Genomic DNA, 14,762 nt, shown 5'->3' on the forward strand with positions numbered 1-14,762 from the left:
CTTCAAACAAGGCTTTCTCGGGACTACTTAGTCCACAGTGTCATGTCTTGGATTTGCCGTTTTTTGCTTCTGTAAGTTGCCGTCAGTGACCATGGCTGGAGTAACATCAGTTGTCGATTCTCTTTGCTCTCTTCCTTCAAGAGACTTAAAACTACTCACTTGACCAGCGTAGGAGATGCCTCAAGCACACATGGCAGTGTTTACATGGAGGGAAACATCACAGTCTTCTTCTATTGAGCAAATAATGCCCAGCGACAACTGTGGTTTATAGAAGGCAGTTCTTGACCATCATGGGCTTGTTCTTGTCTCGGTCAACCTTTATTGTAAAGGTGATTTGAGAAAAAAAAACTGTAGATTCGAGATGCAAAGAAAAAATGCTAAATTTTCCCTCTTAGATGCCTTCTTCATAATGCAGTTTATTTTTAAGCAACTAAATGGTTAAATGAAAGTAGAAGTGCAATTTGGATTAAAGCCTTACTATAGTAATAAAAATTTTGCAATCGCTACTTGAAGAAATAATGTTGACTCATATTGCCATAAACCTCACTAAATAGTAAATACCACACTTAGCTATAAATATTAGTTATAGTTAACTACCTCCAGCAAATTGAGTTTTATTTAGTAAGCAATATTAATTTTAATTTGTCTCCTACTCTTCCTTTTTGTATTACAGTTTGTTATATACAAATTAATAGTTGTGAAAGGAACAAATTTAATAGTTTAGGTTTATACAAATATTTACCACTTGTACCAAGAGCGAATGCTGGTTTACAGGTTTACTACTTTTCTCCAAATAAATTTTATCACCTTGAAAAATTGATAGAATCGTTGAATCAGAATCATATATGTATTAATAACAATACTCGTAAAATAGTTCAAAATCAGCAACCCTGTCATAGATTGATTATCTTTGATGCCCTTTTCTTTGCATGCATTTAAAAAAGTTGTTTGTACCAATTTTGACAACTTTGTCTCTTGCTATTGATTGAGGCTCATGTACTATTTTATCAAATAACAACATGTAGTTGCTTTGCTCCTTAAATTATGATAGAAAACTATGCCTTTTGTAAAATAACTCATATGAAAGGAAATTATTGCTAGTGAAAAGGTTTTGTAATATGTCTTTCTCTTCATGTTGTAGGCCTGCTTTAAAATGCATGCATCATTGGTTCTATAAAACCAGCTATTGTTTAGAATCGGAAGTTGTGATTCCTTTCTGCATTGCTTTGTAAACTCTTGAACATTTTTTGTAACCATTATTTTATTCTTTAGTTCCATCCCTTTATTTATACATCACAATCTTGGCCTAGAGCCTTAAAAAACAAAATGACAGGCTTACCTAAATGGGAAGGAGTCCACTCTAGAACAATAAACACAACACTTAACACAAAACACAAAGATAGTACATTTACTCCCTCCAAGAGTTTGGTGTTTTGTGTTGTAGCTGTTTGGTTTGTGTTTGTACCATAATAGTGTTTGTTCTGTTAAGCCTGCATGTATGCACTGCTTGTCCATGTAACACTGTTGGTGTTGTTGTTCCTAGGAAGCTGTTACTCTGGTGTTCGTTGTGGGTGTTGGTGTTGCGATGTTTATCGCTTTGTATTTCTACCCCTAACTGTGCATACGGACTGTAACTTGCGTATGGTAACAATAGTCGTAGTCTAATAGCATGACAAGTATGATTGCTCAGTTTAATCAAACTTATTGTTTTGGTTTGTAAGATTTATTTTATGCCATTTAAATTATATGACTGTAGAACCTCTTTAAGCCGTCACCTTTAAAAAATTTAACATAATTGGAACAAATTGAAATGGAAAGCAGGATTAAAATGATTTAGAATACTGTAAAATAAATCATATCTGGCTTTTAATTGACTTCTTTGTTGTAAAAATACACAAGTGGTCAAAATAAACAGTACATCTCAACGTTAACCTTATGGAAATAACGCAGTGTGATGTATAAATGGAAACTTCAAGGGCAGAGAGCGCAATTCTCTAAATGCATAACTTTGCGTAATAAAATAGCCCTATACTTTGATTGCCGGCTGGACCTTGTACCTACCTGCTAGGGATCCGACTCACGCACACACACTCATCTCCGTCCTAATTTTCTGAAAGCCTCGATCCCCTTCACTACATAATACAGTGGAGTCCCGATAATCCGAACTTCAGTAATCCGAAAGTCTGCTTAATCCAAAACCAAAAAATATACCGTATTTTTTATAAAAAAAAAAAAATATTTTTTTTTATTAAACTTTTAACACAGTTAGCTGTACCTCGTCAAAGTATTCTGTAGCGGCTGGGCGAGATAGACTTTTTTTGTAGAGTATTTTAGTAAATATTTCACCATTTTTATTATTACTGTAACATTTTTCATTTTCGTCCGCCAAATCACAAATGGATTTTATTAAGTGATAATGCTGCAGCCACTAGGTCTAGCCTTAAGTAATGTGAAAAACAATCCCGGGCTCGTGCCTGCGTCCTAAGACAAAAAACAAAAATTTCAAGAAAAACAAAAAAACTTTTAATCCGAAATGGGCCCGTTCCCAACCATTTCGGACTAATGGGACTCTACTGTATATACATAGAAAGAAATATAACACCTGTTGTATGATACATCAAAATTGCTTTTCATTTTTAAGTTCAATATACAGTAAAACTATGTTAATTGTTTTGTTTTATTCCATGAGAAATGAGTCCAACACAAAATGATAATGACATAAAAAGGTTAACAGAATAGGGATGATCAGGAGCGTAAATTCTCGATTTGTTAGGAAACATATATATTGTTCAATATAATTTTACTCAACTGTACACAAAATCATTGATGGATTTGATAACGAAGGTAAAATTTAAAAGATTAATAATCTAATGTTTACAAGCCAGTGATGACTCGCACAGTAGGTTAAAGGTTAACGGTCTGTTCTAATTCTTTTCGGTGAGGTCTGCGTGTGTGTGAGCCCACACACTTTCAGCTAGCTAAACTCGATGAGCAATCAAAGGATAGTGTACCTACTTAATGAGTCCAGTTTCTTAATATTTCATGGTGTTGACACAAGCAACGAAAGATCTTTATTGTCAAACTATATTGAAAACCATTGTAATATGGCAGAGTATGTTGATAACAGTAGTTCAGTATATTTATAAATCTCATTTTAGTGTAATATTAATATTTAAATATTATTCAATTCGCCCGGGTTTGTTGTTAGCCTAGTCAATAGTGCTCATGATTTGTTAGTACTAAAGTCAGACAATTTTGTAAAATTGTTATTTTTTAACCTTTAAGATTATGTTGGTAGATCAGATAAAGGCTGACTATAAGAGGTTCTACTGTACATAAAATTGTTGTGATTTAGTTTGTGAAGTAAGGAAACAACTGTTCTGTTTTCTATTTAATTTCTTTTATGAGATTCATGTTTTTTACAAGCCCTATTTTAAGGCCTAGTCATACTTTGCTGGTTGCTTAACTATCATTCATTGTAAACAAATCTTTTTCTAACATGTTCATCTTAGTGCCAGTGATGGTTGTAAGTTGTAACTTATTTATATTAAACTATTTAAGAGCGATATAAAAATATTCGTAAACAGACCAGTGACACATATTTTCTCCCTGTTAGCTTCACTTCACAGGGGGCCGAAATTAATTGCGTTGACTGTTAGTGTGCATCATTATTATGGTGAATAGTGGTATTGGGTATAGTGTGATGAAAAATAGCGTTCATACCATGGACTGAAATGTTTATGCACCTCTCAATCGTATTAAGTTCTCGAATTCGTCTCAAACTTAAAAACCAATCTCAAGCCAGCAAAACCTCATTTTCGGTCCTAGGTATGAAATATACTATTATGTCTTTATCGCCTGCAAAGTTCCATCATTACATTGTTTACTACGCAAAAAGAATACAGGGTGTTTTTAAAAGAATGCCGGGATTTTTTTCCTTGATTTTTTTATTACAAGACTTGGCTTAAAAATTCATTTTTTAAACTGAAATGGTTGTCTAAAACACTCGTAAGCCATATTCATATTACTCGTACGTATATGGCCTCTAATTTTTTGGGAGATCTTAAGAAAACTGTTATATCCCTGGAGAACATATCTTTAAATAGTTCAACCCTAGGACTTAGCTGCTAATCCCCCCTGTTTAACTTGACATAAAATTTATATCCCATTGCCAGCTCCGTGAAATACCTAGTTAGTTAAAGAGCTAGTTAGTTGTTATTTGATCTTGAAGTTTTTGGCAACATTTCTTATGAGGCCATGCCTGTAAGTAAAGTGGTGAAGCCTTAGTATGCTATTTAATAATTTTATTTTAAAATCTACCTTTTGATGGCAAAAGAAGTATTTTATAATAGTCAGATTACATGATTGGTGCTTCTTTTACTTTTTTCCCATTGGTGACCAACAAACTGCAACCAGCCAGGTTTTGCTAGGCCTATTAGGAGGTATTTTTGTTTTGTTTCTTAAAAAAAATAATGGAATAAGACTCAACAGGTTGAAAGAGGCTCAGAAAATATTTGAATTTGTAAAAATTGTTTGAGGCAAACCATCTTTTTTGTAATTCAAACTAATAGGTAGCTTAGCTACCAATTCCGAGTAGCTTCAGTCTTCAGTTAGGATAGTGTTTTGCAATCGATAGTAATTAGATTTTAAACTTAAGAACTGACTTTTTGCACATGTTTTTTAGATCTGAGTGTTAACTCACTATACCAAAAAATTTCATTCATTTTTATAAAGTTTAAAACACTTTTTTACCCACCCCTGTTGCAGCAAACCTAAGTACTCGTTAAACTAATTCTATTTAAATAGGGAATAAATGTGATATTTTTAAGGAGGCATTTTAGTGTAAATCCAATCAGGCAAATTGAAATTCGCTGCGGCGGGGGTATCATACAGTTTACATAAGAATGGTTTTTTCCACAGATGCTGTAGACTAAATTTTAAGAAAGTGACATTTTAGTCTGATCAAGTGTCATATCATCTCGAGTGAATATAGGCTGTGTCAGATTACCATTAGGTTACGTAACGTGTAATGTCCTCTTGATTTACTATTTATTTACAACGGTGATATGTGATATTTATTTGTATTGTTGTTACTTTACTCGAATGGGTGTTGGTTTTCAATAGCACCAATTATTAAGATAAATACTTCAAGTGAAAAAAAATATTGAAGGACCTATGCTTACTCTTAAGTAATATGACTGTTTTGTGTTCTGTTATCTACATTGTTATGAACTTATGTAGCCTATAATACACTTAGAATCATCTCCTGGTCAGTTTGTGTTGAGATTTACTGTTTTTAAGTTTGTGTTTTATTCGCAGACCTATCCCAAAACTCTCTCACTGAGTCATATAAATGTTGCTTTTGGATATGCTAATGTATATACCAGAATTTTGGAGTCGTGCTGTCGCTGACTGGCGGACTAGGCTAGACGAGGGAGCGGTATAAGATAGAACTGATACCACTACACTGTTACTATCAGCTGATCTAATACAGTACAAGTGAAATTTATTCTTTGACAACCTCAGCAACAGCAGCGCTCATATATGCTGGTGTAGACACAAGAAAATTTAAACGCTACATTTTGATTAGCTTAGCGAGACTTCTGGGTTAGGATTCTGTGGTTTTATTGTTTATGCCGATCTCAAGATTACGTCAGCTGTTGTGATGTCACTGGGTTTATTACAAGCAATTGTTGTGAGTCTGTGCAATGTAAGTGACAATCATATTAACAAAACTTCTGCTATAAGAAATATTTATAGGTTTAGTATTATTATACTAAAAATTTATGCCACTTACTCATTTTTTAGGAAAAACCACTTTAAAGTGTGTATTATCTGAATTTATAGTGATCCAAAATGAGTACAGCAAGGTGGTTGAGTTAGCATGACTCCACTTAAGTAAATTGGTTTAAAATTCTCTTTGCTTCGATAGTGGTCAGCCCAATAATCACATCAGCTGACATTGTAGGCTATTATCTTACAACACAAAGTGTTGGACAGGTGTATAGTGAACTAAAAACCACAACGTTTGTATATTTTAGCAATGTATTTTATTTTTATATCATAAAAACCTATAAAAGATCAAGTGAAATCCATTTAGATTGCTAAGCAACTTATTAAGTGGTAAAAACCCATTTGATTAGATGTGAAGTTATAATCAAAATTATATTTTTTGGTATTGCCTATGATTATTTGTAGCATTGCAATATGATACAGTCTTAACTTAACAACCTCATAAGTTAGTTAACAATGCAAATGGTGGTTTTATAATTATTAACCCTCAGATTATCTTATACATGTTATACATTAATCACCGTAACAACTATAAATGATACTTTGCTCAAACTGTATAGTGTAACTTTAGTTTAATTTTTATTCAACCCCATTTATGTTGGTACTTGTACCATTCTATATAACATTGTAATGCAGTAGACTCCTTTTAAGATGACCCTACATAAATCTAACATAATAAAACCGTAACTTTATGCTATCTAAAATTGTGGGTAAACCGACCTTAACTCAAGAGCGTTAAGAGTTGTCTGTATTTACTACTTTCCTTCAAAGTTGAAGGTTGTTTATCTATTCCATACATTGATCTCTAGCGATTTTATGAAGCTTTGGGCTCTTTGACAAATTGTCCAAAATACTGTTGGCAACTAATTTGATTTCTTGTATCTTTTTAATTATGTTTTTGCATTTTAACAAAAAAAATTGTTATGGTTTTGCTACAATTCTTTTATATTCTTGTTTCTATACTTACTACTAAAACTGATTTTTTGAAATTGAAATTAAATTGAGCTGAAATCAGCAAAAGAAATATGCAATTACTCAGATTCCATCATATTGTGTATGTGTCAATGGTGTATGGGTTTACGTTTTACCCATAGTAATTATTTTTTCACTCTTACTACAAAGTCAGCATTATAAATTATTATGGATGGAATTAGTCTTATTTATTGGTGTAAAGTTATTTTTGTTATGTTATTTTTTTATGTTATTTTTTACAAGGGAAAGGTTATCTTATCCCATTATCTTCATCTTTTTATTTGTATCTACAAATGGATACTGAAAGGTGCAATAAATTGAGTGAAAACTTTGTCTAATTTTGTTAAACCTTTTTATGTGTGAAAAAATGTTTAAAAAACATTAAAAAATAAAATAATTTTGTCAAATTTTATTTTTAGCAATTTATTTTAGTTGAAATTCGGAACTTAACTATAAATTTTTCACAAAATAGTAATTTTTCATGTAAAACTTGAACTTCTAAATCTTTAAAAACAATTTTTATGTTATGATCTGTTAAAATTTGCAATGCTTCATTGTCTAATACTCAACAAGCATCAAATAAGTAAAAGTAAGGTTAAAAAGAATAAAAATACCAAATATAACTTTGACATACCGGTAATATTATGGTTTAAAGACGGTATTTAAGAAATCTTTGAATTATTTTCTTTTAAACTCAACAAGGTAATTATGAATCAATGATAAAAAGTGATGTCTCAGTCAATGAATATAATTATGAACAAATAATGCATTGCTTTTGCTATACCCTGAAATAATGTGGTTTGTAATTTTTTATTTTACTGGTACGGCGGTAGATGTATATAGAACAACTTTCTATTTCTACTTTTTACAAAGTTTCTTAATCGGTAAGCGTAATAGCTGCAAAGGTGAGATTCGTCTGAGTCTTATGCAAGGATTATTTTTCGTTTCACAAACATAAATACTTTACATATTCTATTTAATAATAATAACAAATTTTAGTCCCAAGGTGGTCATGTTGTCCAACTAGTGAAATCAGTTAATCCATTTTGTATGATCCTACTTAAACTTGATATGCATTCACAATGACTACCAAAAACAGTTTTTCTGTTTGTCAATATAGCACAAAACCAAACTATTTTGTGTTAACTAAAATAATTATTAAAACATCAAACTATTATACTTCAAGCGAACACACCATTTTTCTGAATCTGCATGAATCCATAGACATCACTCTTGTATTTATTGATAGAACTGCTGTCAAACAATCATGTGGATTCAAATATCTTTCTCCTGAAGTATATTCCAAATAATTAGAACAATGCAAACAAAACTTAAATTGTAGCATTTATACTTTTTCATTGAAATGGCGACCATACAAAGTAGGTATTTTTAGCCAAGTATGTATGGTGATGAGTGTAGGATGGGTGGCGCGATCTTGTAGTCTTGTTAGTGACTAAGGCCAATATATCCCTTAGACACAGCTGTTAATTAATTCCCCATACTAATGGCAACTAAGGAACCTAAAGTGGAATCCAAACCACATTTTTGCCTTGGTATTAACGAATTGGTCTAATTATCAGGATAGTACTGTGGATAGTCGTAGTACTCACTTGTGCGGACGTTAATTCACACCAGGGAGTATCACATCTACAGTGCATGTCCATTAATATCTACAATTCGATTATTAACTGATTATTGTGATAATTGCAATCATGGATCATTGCCGTTTTTATCATTACACATTATTAAATTATGGACAAACACTTTGATCTCTTGATGGGCTATGAAGAACTCAAGTAAGTATTTTAAGTATTTATTTTTTTAGAGGAGTGATCTTGGCTTTGGAACACATTTAGAAAATAGAGTCCAAGCAAGTTAAGAGGATACACCAATAATTAACCAGAAAAATTTCATTAATCACACACTCATTCTTCTTGATTCACATTTGGGTTAGAACTTAACTCGTGTGTACATAAGAAATGGCAATTTAATTAAATGTCTACTGCCTCACAAACATACAATGTAACCAACCAACATCAGTTAAAACATAGAGTAATTTATACAACCTATGTACACTAGAGCTTTACTGATCAAAAACATATTTAGTTATTTCTAATTACCAGTGAAATGTTTTCTATTTTGATTCATAAGATTCTGTGATTTTTTCAAATCTTAATGTGAATAAAGAGCTAGGTGTTGTTCAAATGCGGAGTCTTATTCATTAATTTTCTAAGAATGTTTCTTAATTGATGAGTTTCCTTGCAGATATGGTTCAACGAGGCGATGAGACGTGTTCTGGTAGAGAAGGATCGTCAGTTGGAGAACCTGAGAGTTCATAGTATCCACCTGGAGACTGAGTGTCAGAACCATAGAGACACTATCCACAGACTAACTGGCACCACTGGGTAAGTGCAGAACATTGAGTTGTTCATTAGGTTAACAAAGAAAGTTACAAAAGACTGAGCTGTTAACTTTAGAGCTACTCAGAGCGATTTAACTCGAGAGTAACATAACCAAGCTTCCAACAACTTTCTATCCGAGTATCACTCAATAAAACCGGATGAAAGCCGTACCTGTTATGTGGTGCATTGGTACATATTAAAAAATGCTACGTATGGGCTTTTAGTTCAGTGGCCAAGCTGTCAAAGCATGACAGGTGTTATGTAGAGTACACTCAGATGTTGATAAGCACTCAATTCTATGGTGTGATCCGGAGTGAATTCTTCTTGGCCAGGAGACATTGCTGGTAGAGAGAGGCTTTGAATCCTGTCAGGTGTGGTGAGAAAATTATAGCAACAACTTTGAAGCTTGGTGAGGTTAAGTTTTGATATTGCACACTCTGTGCGTGGCAGGTACACTTCCACATGGAGATGGGATAAGAATAAGAATAATAAGAATAAGAATCATTTATTCCATTGATCTTTTTACAAAGAAATAGGACACGTCATATACATTACAAAATAATCATCCAAATACAATCAAGTTTCTGATACATCCAAATATTATAAAAAGTACAATTAATTAGGTATAATAGCTTATTTGAATTAAAATTTACATCAAAATTACACTTGATAAAGTCACTTATGCTGTATTGCTGTATACATACATATTACCTGATGCTGATGTGGTGTGTTGTGTAGGTCCTTGACAAGCGAGGGCTCTCTGCTAGAGCGTGTGGAGGCTCTAGAGGCAGCCAAGGTGAAGCTAGAGGCAGAGCTGGCCGAGGCCCGAGGCTCCTCTCCTAACACATCTGTTACTCTCGCCTCCTCTGCCCCCACTCACCAAGACATGAGCACTTCCATCGCAGCTCTGTGTGACAGGTAAGACATGCTTATACACAAAGATTTCATCACAATTAGACTATCCTTTATGAAAAAAAATACCTAGTTCAGAGGTCTATATTTATTTTTGTTAGTTGTTTAGTTACAAGAGGTTTTACTGTATCTACCTGCTATAAGTATCCTATTTCCAAACTAACAATCGTCCATAGATGTTGTACTTTAAGTCGGAGTTACTAAATTTTATTCAAAGCCTAGCATGGCTGCAATAGAGTCTACATGCCAATGCTGCAGGCATCAAGGATAAGTAGTGTTATATGTGATTGTCTGCAGTTTGTAGCTTCTGAAGGCGAATAAAAATCAGCAAATCTTCTGGAGATCTTATATTTATCTACCACTCCTTACCTTACAAGTCTTAAGGGAGTTCTACCCGTAACCTGAATTTCAATTCAAGATGGCGGATTAAATGGATTGTAATATAGTTCGGTATTAAACATGCCTCTATTGTAAAAGCTCTCGACATTCTAAAACTAATTTGTATCCAATGATTGTGTGCTTTTTGTGCTCTTAACATATCAGAGCTTGCAATGGATGGAGACAAATTAATTCTTAACTATTATTGAGAAGTTAAAATCACATGTGAAAAAGAATAACTTACCTACGGATTTTCAAAATGATTTTGTAAACACTTAAAGAAACAATTACGAAGTTTCAGTTCATCAAGTGCATAGTTTTTATCTTTGTGAATATTTTACAGTTTATTTCAACTAGATAAACACTTTAATAATGAAATGGCACGAAGTTCTTTTTTGTAGGACCATGTTAACGTGGTAACAGCCGGCGGGTTGAACCCTCTTAAAAAAAGCATGTAGGAAAAAGTCAATGAACATAATGTGTTTTAGGTTTAACTTCATTAACTGTCATATGCTTTATATTTTTTTAGTGAGGCAGGATTAAGAGATGCTGCAACAAGTCCAGATCCTGTCAGGAAGACGCAGATAAAGGATAAACTGGTAAGCTATAGAGTTCCATGAATAGTGGATTTGGAGGAACACACTGAATTCCTGAAATAAAACATAACTAGTTGCTCTGCCCGTGCTTCGCTACGGGGTGAGAATGCAGAAAAGAATAATTTGGTTTTACTTTAAGATACTATAATATACTTTAAGGAACAGTTACAACACACTTACCAGGAAACATATAGGCAAAGGCTCAATCGTACTTATTGATTATTTAAATGAATCTATATATTAATGTATTACAGTATCATCATTTTATATAGTGTATATCATTTAAAATATATGCAAAAGTATAACCATAGACTAAGCAACACAAGTAGACTCCTCATCCCATTGTAAATTTTGAAGCTTGTTTTTGTGTCTAGTTCATGTACCTCCACACTGGTCACTGGGGTAGACGAAATTTTGTTTCTATTATTTTAGGGTTATTTTCATGATTTGTGCTTTACTATTTGGTTTTATATCAAGGAGACTAGTTATTGTTTATGATTATATAGTTTTATTTGGTTAAATGAGGTTTTAAATGACTGAAATAACAAGAAACAAATTGTAAACAAAACACAACCTCTACAGACTCTACGGACGTACAGAACTAACAATAAAATTGGCTTCAGCTGTTCCATAAGGATGACAAATCTACTAAGGGAGTATGTTTTATCTATGGTATAACTTATTGACCACACGGCACCACGATTACTAGAAAAATACCGGTATGGATCATAAACATCAACAAATGACGTTTTTGGCCCGAAAATAAACATGATTTAACATTGCTTAAATGGAACTGCCAAAACTGCATATGTTCAATGCTATTAGTATAGGATTCGGGCCAGCAACGTTATTTGTTTATGTTTATGATCCATACCGGGTATTTTTCTAGTATTCGTGACATGGCACTAAGAAACAATTCTCCTTGTAAACAAATTAAATTAAATAGCAGAACAGCATTTCTGACAACAGCTGGAGTTTCATAACGTTTGTTTCCCATGTTAATCTTATGGAGAAATACCAAACTTTAAAGGGCCCCAGGGCCTCACTCTCTAATTATTTCCCTATAAAGAAGTTTCCTGCACAACTTCACGTTACGCTCTTTCAGCTCTTTCCAATTACACCAAAAACATGTCAATCGGTTCAGTAGTTTCAGAGGAATAATTGTCACAAAAAATCTGCTTGCGTATTAAATAAGTACTAGTGGTCATCCTGTGGTCGAAACTCGACCAAAAATAATTAATGTACAGACTTCTCTATTTTCTCCCCACACTGTAAATAAAACATGTGATTGGGATTTCTTCCATTTGTTTTGATTTTCTATTTACATTTTGTTGTTATTTCGTCACCATCATGGCAACCCAGTTGGTCCATGTTAATTTTTTGAAGTTTTCAAATTCGTTTTTTGTGCTTATTTTTTAGCCTATTTTAATTTATAAAGGGATTCTGCACATCTACAGGCAAATATCTTTCTAACAGTATGCGTAGATTTCCCCTGCGATGCACACGAGCTGAGAAAAAAGGTTTTAAAGAAACATGCTTGCCTATTAATATATAGATAGATAGATTTTGCTGTTCTTGTATTACTATGAAATTTAATTCCAGAAACAATACTTATACAGTATTCATAGTTATGTCACTGTAGGGCTTTGGATTTTAATTATTGCATGATTGCATTAATTTGTATCTCATTGTTTATATTTAATTTGAAATACACTATGATGCCGATATACAATGACAACAATAGAGAAAGTTAATACCTTGTATACAAATATTTTCCACTGATCAAATTTGTTTCAGACCAAAAGCACAACTTCACTCATTCAGCAGGGAAAAGTCAGTGTTGGATCGTAAGTACAATATTAAAATCAATTGCTAGATTCTAACCAGTCTGTTGGTTTTTGTTTTCTGTAGCTTTGTTAGTATAAAACCGATTTGTCAACCTCTTTTTACCTCTTTCACAATCTTAATGCGTTGTATGGTTCCTAAAAAATACAAAAGAATATTTTTTTGTCATACTTATTAGGGATGAACAGAATCATACTTTTAGTTTGGGTCGGGATTTTTCCCCCACAATTGCAGGGAAATCATCGTTTTAGCAGAAAAATTGTAAAGATATCCTATAATCTCGACGAAATCGTGATCATCTCCCTTCATCGCTGAGATATCATTATATTCACTCTCGATCGTAGAGACATCAGCCAATGAATACAAAAATTATAAGAAGCGCAATGCCTTTGTACAAAATTCAGTCTGGGAATATTTGAATTTCAGATAGTTCCCGCGGCGGTTGCTAGGTAGACTACCCGCATAGAAACAATGTTGCAAAGAAACATGTGAAGGTAAACATGTTTCAAAAACCTCAGTTATTTGAGTATGGCTAATTTCTGGCCCCTTGTCTTCACCAACTATTGTACTTTAGCTAGTACTACCAAACGTCCTTTTTAGGCACTCTTTAGGTTAAGTCTGGGAGTAATGGCGTGAGAGTTCAGTACAGGATATGGTCTGTTTCAGTTGCAACATAGGAGAGACAGTGTTGGTAGTTTGGGATGATAGTTACCAGAGTTACATGATCCTACAGGAGAGCTCCACTCTGTACTTCCTGCACCCAGACAGTCTAGGAGCCATGTCTCTCATGTGTTCTCTAGGTAATCAACAGTATCTGTCTTAAAACCATTAATTCATTTTCAGGATGTTTTTCAAGTTTTTATCGTTCTTTAAATATAAATAAGAGGTAATGCATTATCAGTAAGTAATAAAAACATTAAAAAAATTTTTTTTTTCTATTTCAAGACACGTTTCAACAAAAGATTTCATGAGGTACCCTTGTAGACAACTATAGTGTTGTCTTGATAGCAAATAGTTTTAGAGCACCAGAATTAATTGGCTCAACTCCCTAACAAAATTGTGTTATCCCACATAAGGTACTTAATTATTTTCTGGTGGTAAATAGGGACAGGAGGCATGACTTTCTACAAACTTTATGAATGTTATTTATTGTCTGGGAAATTCGGGTTGTACCTTAAAAGGAACTCTTGCTACAAAGTTAATTCTAATGATGGGTAAAACACAAAGACCATAATTTTTTATATTGATAAAAGCAACATTTGACCACTTGTAGAGCAATTAAGTTTTCCAGTATTGTTGGCTATTTTTTATACATATAGACCTTATTAAAGGACCTGGTTCCCAAATAGTGAGTAAGGTATACTTGTCCTGATTTTTTCACCCAATAAATAACCTAACCATTTGTTTTTAAGACTCAATTATTGTTGTTCCAGATGGGAGTCCAAGACGTATTTACAGTGTTGCCGAGGTGGTTGAAAAAGAATACTGTCACGCCAGAAAGGTAGGTTGGCTTACTTAATTTTTTACAATGTTTTTAAGGTTGTGGTAGCAACGGTTTTAAATGTAGTAATATACATAATTAGAGATTCTATTGAGAGTGTGAAACTTGGTTCTCAAAGAAACTTGCAAAAGTTAAAAGATGCAATGCTTTTTTATTTGTTTTTTTTTTAAAGAAAGTTTTGAAATCACATTAATATCTATATATTAATTACCTAAGCCGATTCCTTGCGTCAAAATTGTGGGTGACTGGGAAGTCGTAGAATGACGGGACAGGGCTCAAATTAAAGGTCTCAATCCCGGGACGGTGGGAAAAATAGTGAAATTCCCAAAATTTTAACACAAAATTAGGTAGGTATAATCATAG

General features: G+C 33.1%; 1 protein-coding gene across 4 annotated transcripts in view; it reads left to right on the top strand.

Moving 5' to 3' along the window:
• The window catches only part of LOC128999402 (RB1-inducible coiled-coil protein 1), a 50,140-nt gene that overhangs the window by 32,547 nt on the left and 2,831 nt on the right, over positions 1 to 14,762 (top strand). For all 4 annotated transcript variants that reach the window (XM_054425894.1, XM_054425897.1, XM_054425896.1 and 1 more), the window contains exons 18-23: positions 9,031 to 9,170; positions 9,906 to 10,085; positions 10,987 to 11,056; positions 12,851 to 12,900; positions 13,565 to 13,698; positions 14,332 to 14,399. In XM_054425894.1, the coding sequence (XP_054281869.1) occupies positions 9,031 to 9,170; positions 9,906 to 10,085; positions 10,987 to 11,056; positions 12,851 to 12,900; positions 13,565 to 13,698; positions 14,332 to 14,399 (642 nt within the window). The remainder of the gene's footprint in view (positions 1 to 9,030; positions 9,171 to 9,905; positions 10,086 to 10,986; positions 11,057 to 12,850; positions 12,901 to 13,564; positions 13,699 to 14,331; positions 14,400 to 14,762) is intronic.

This window comes from Macrosteles quadrilineatus, unplaced genomic scaffold, assembly GCF_028750875.1.
Source record: "Macrosteles quadrilineatus isolate MER2022 unplaced genomic scaffold, UCM_ALF_1.0 Scaffold_8__2_contigs__length_117827958, whole genome shotgun sequence".
NCBI classification, from domain to species: Eukaryota; Metazoa; Arthropoda; class Insecta; order Hemiptera; family Cicadellidae; genus Macrosteles; species Macrosteles quadrilineatus.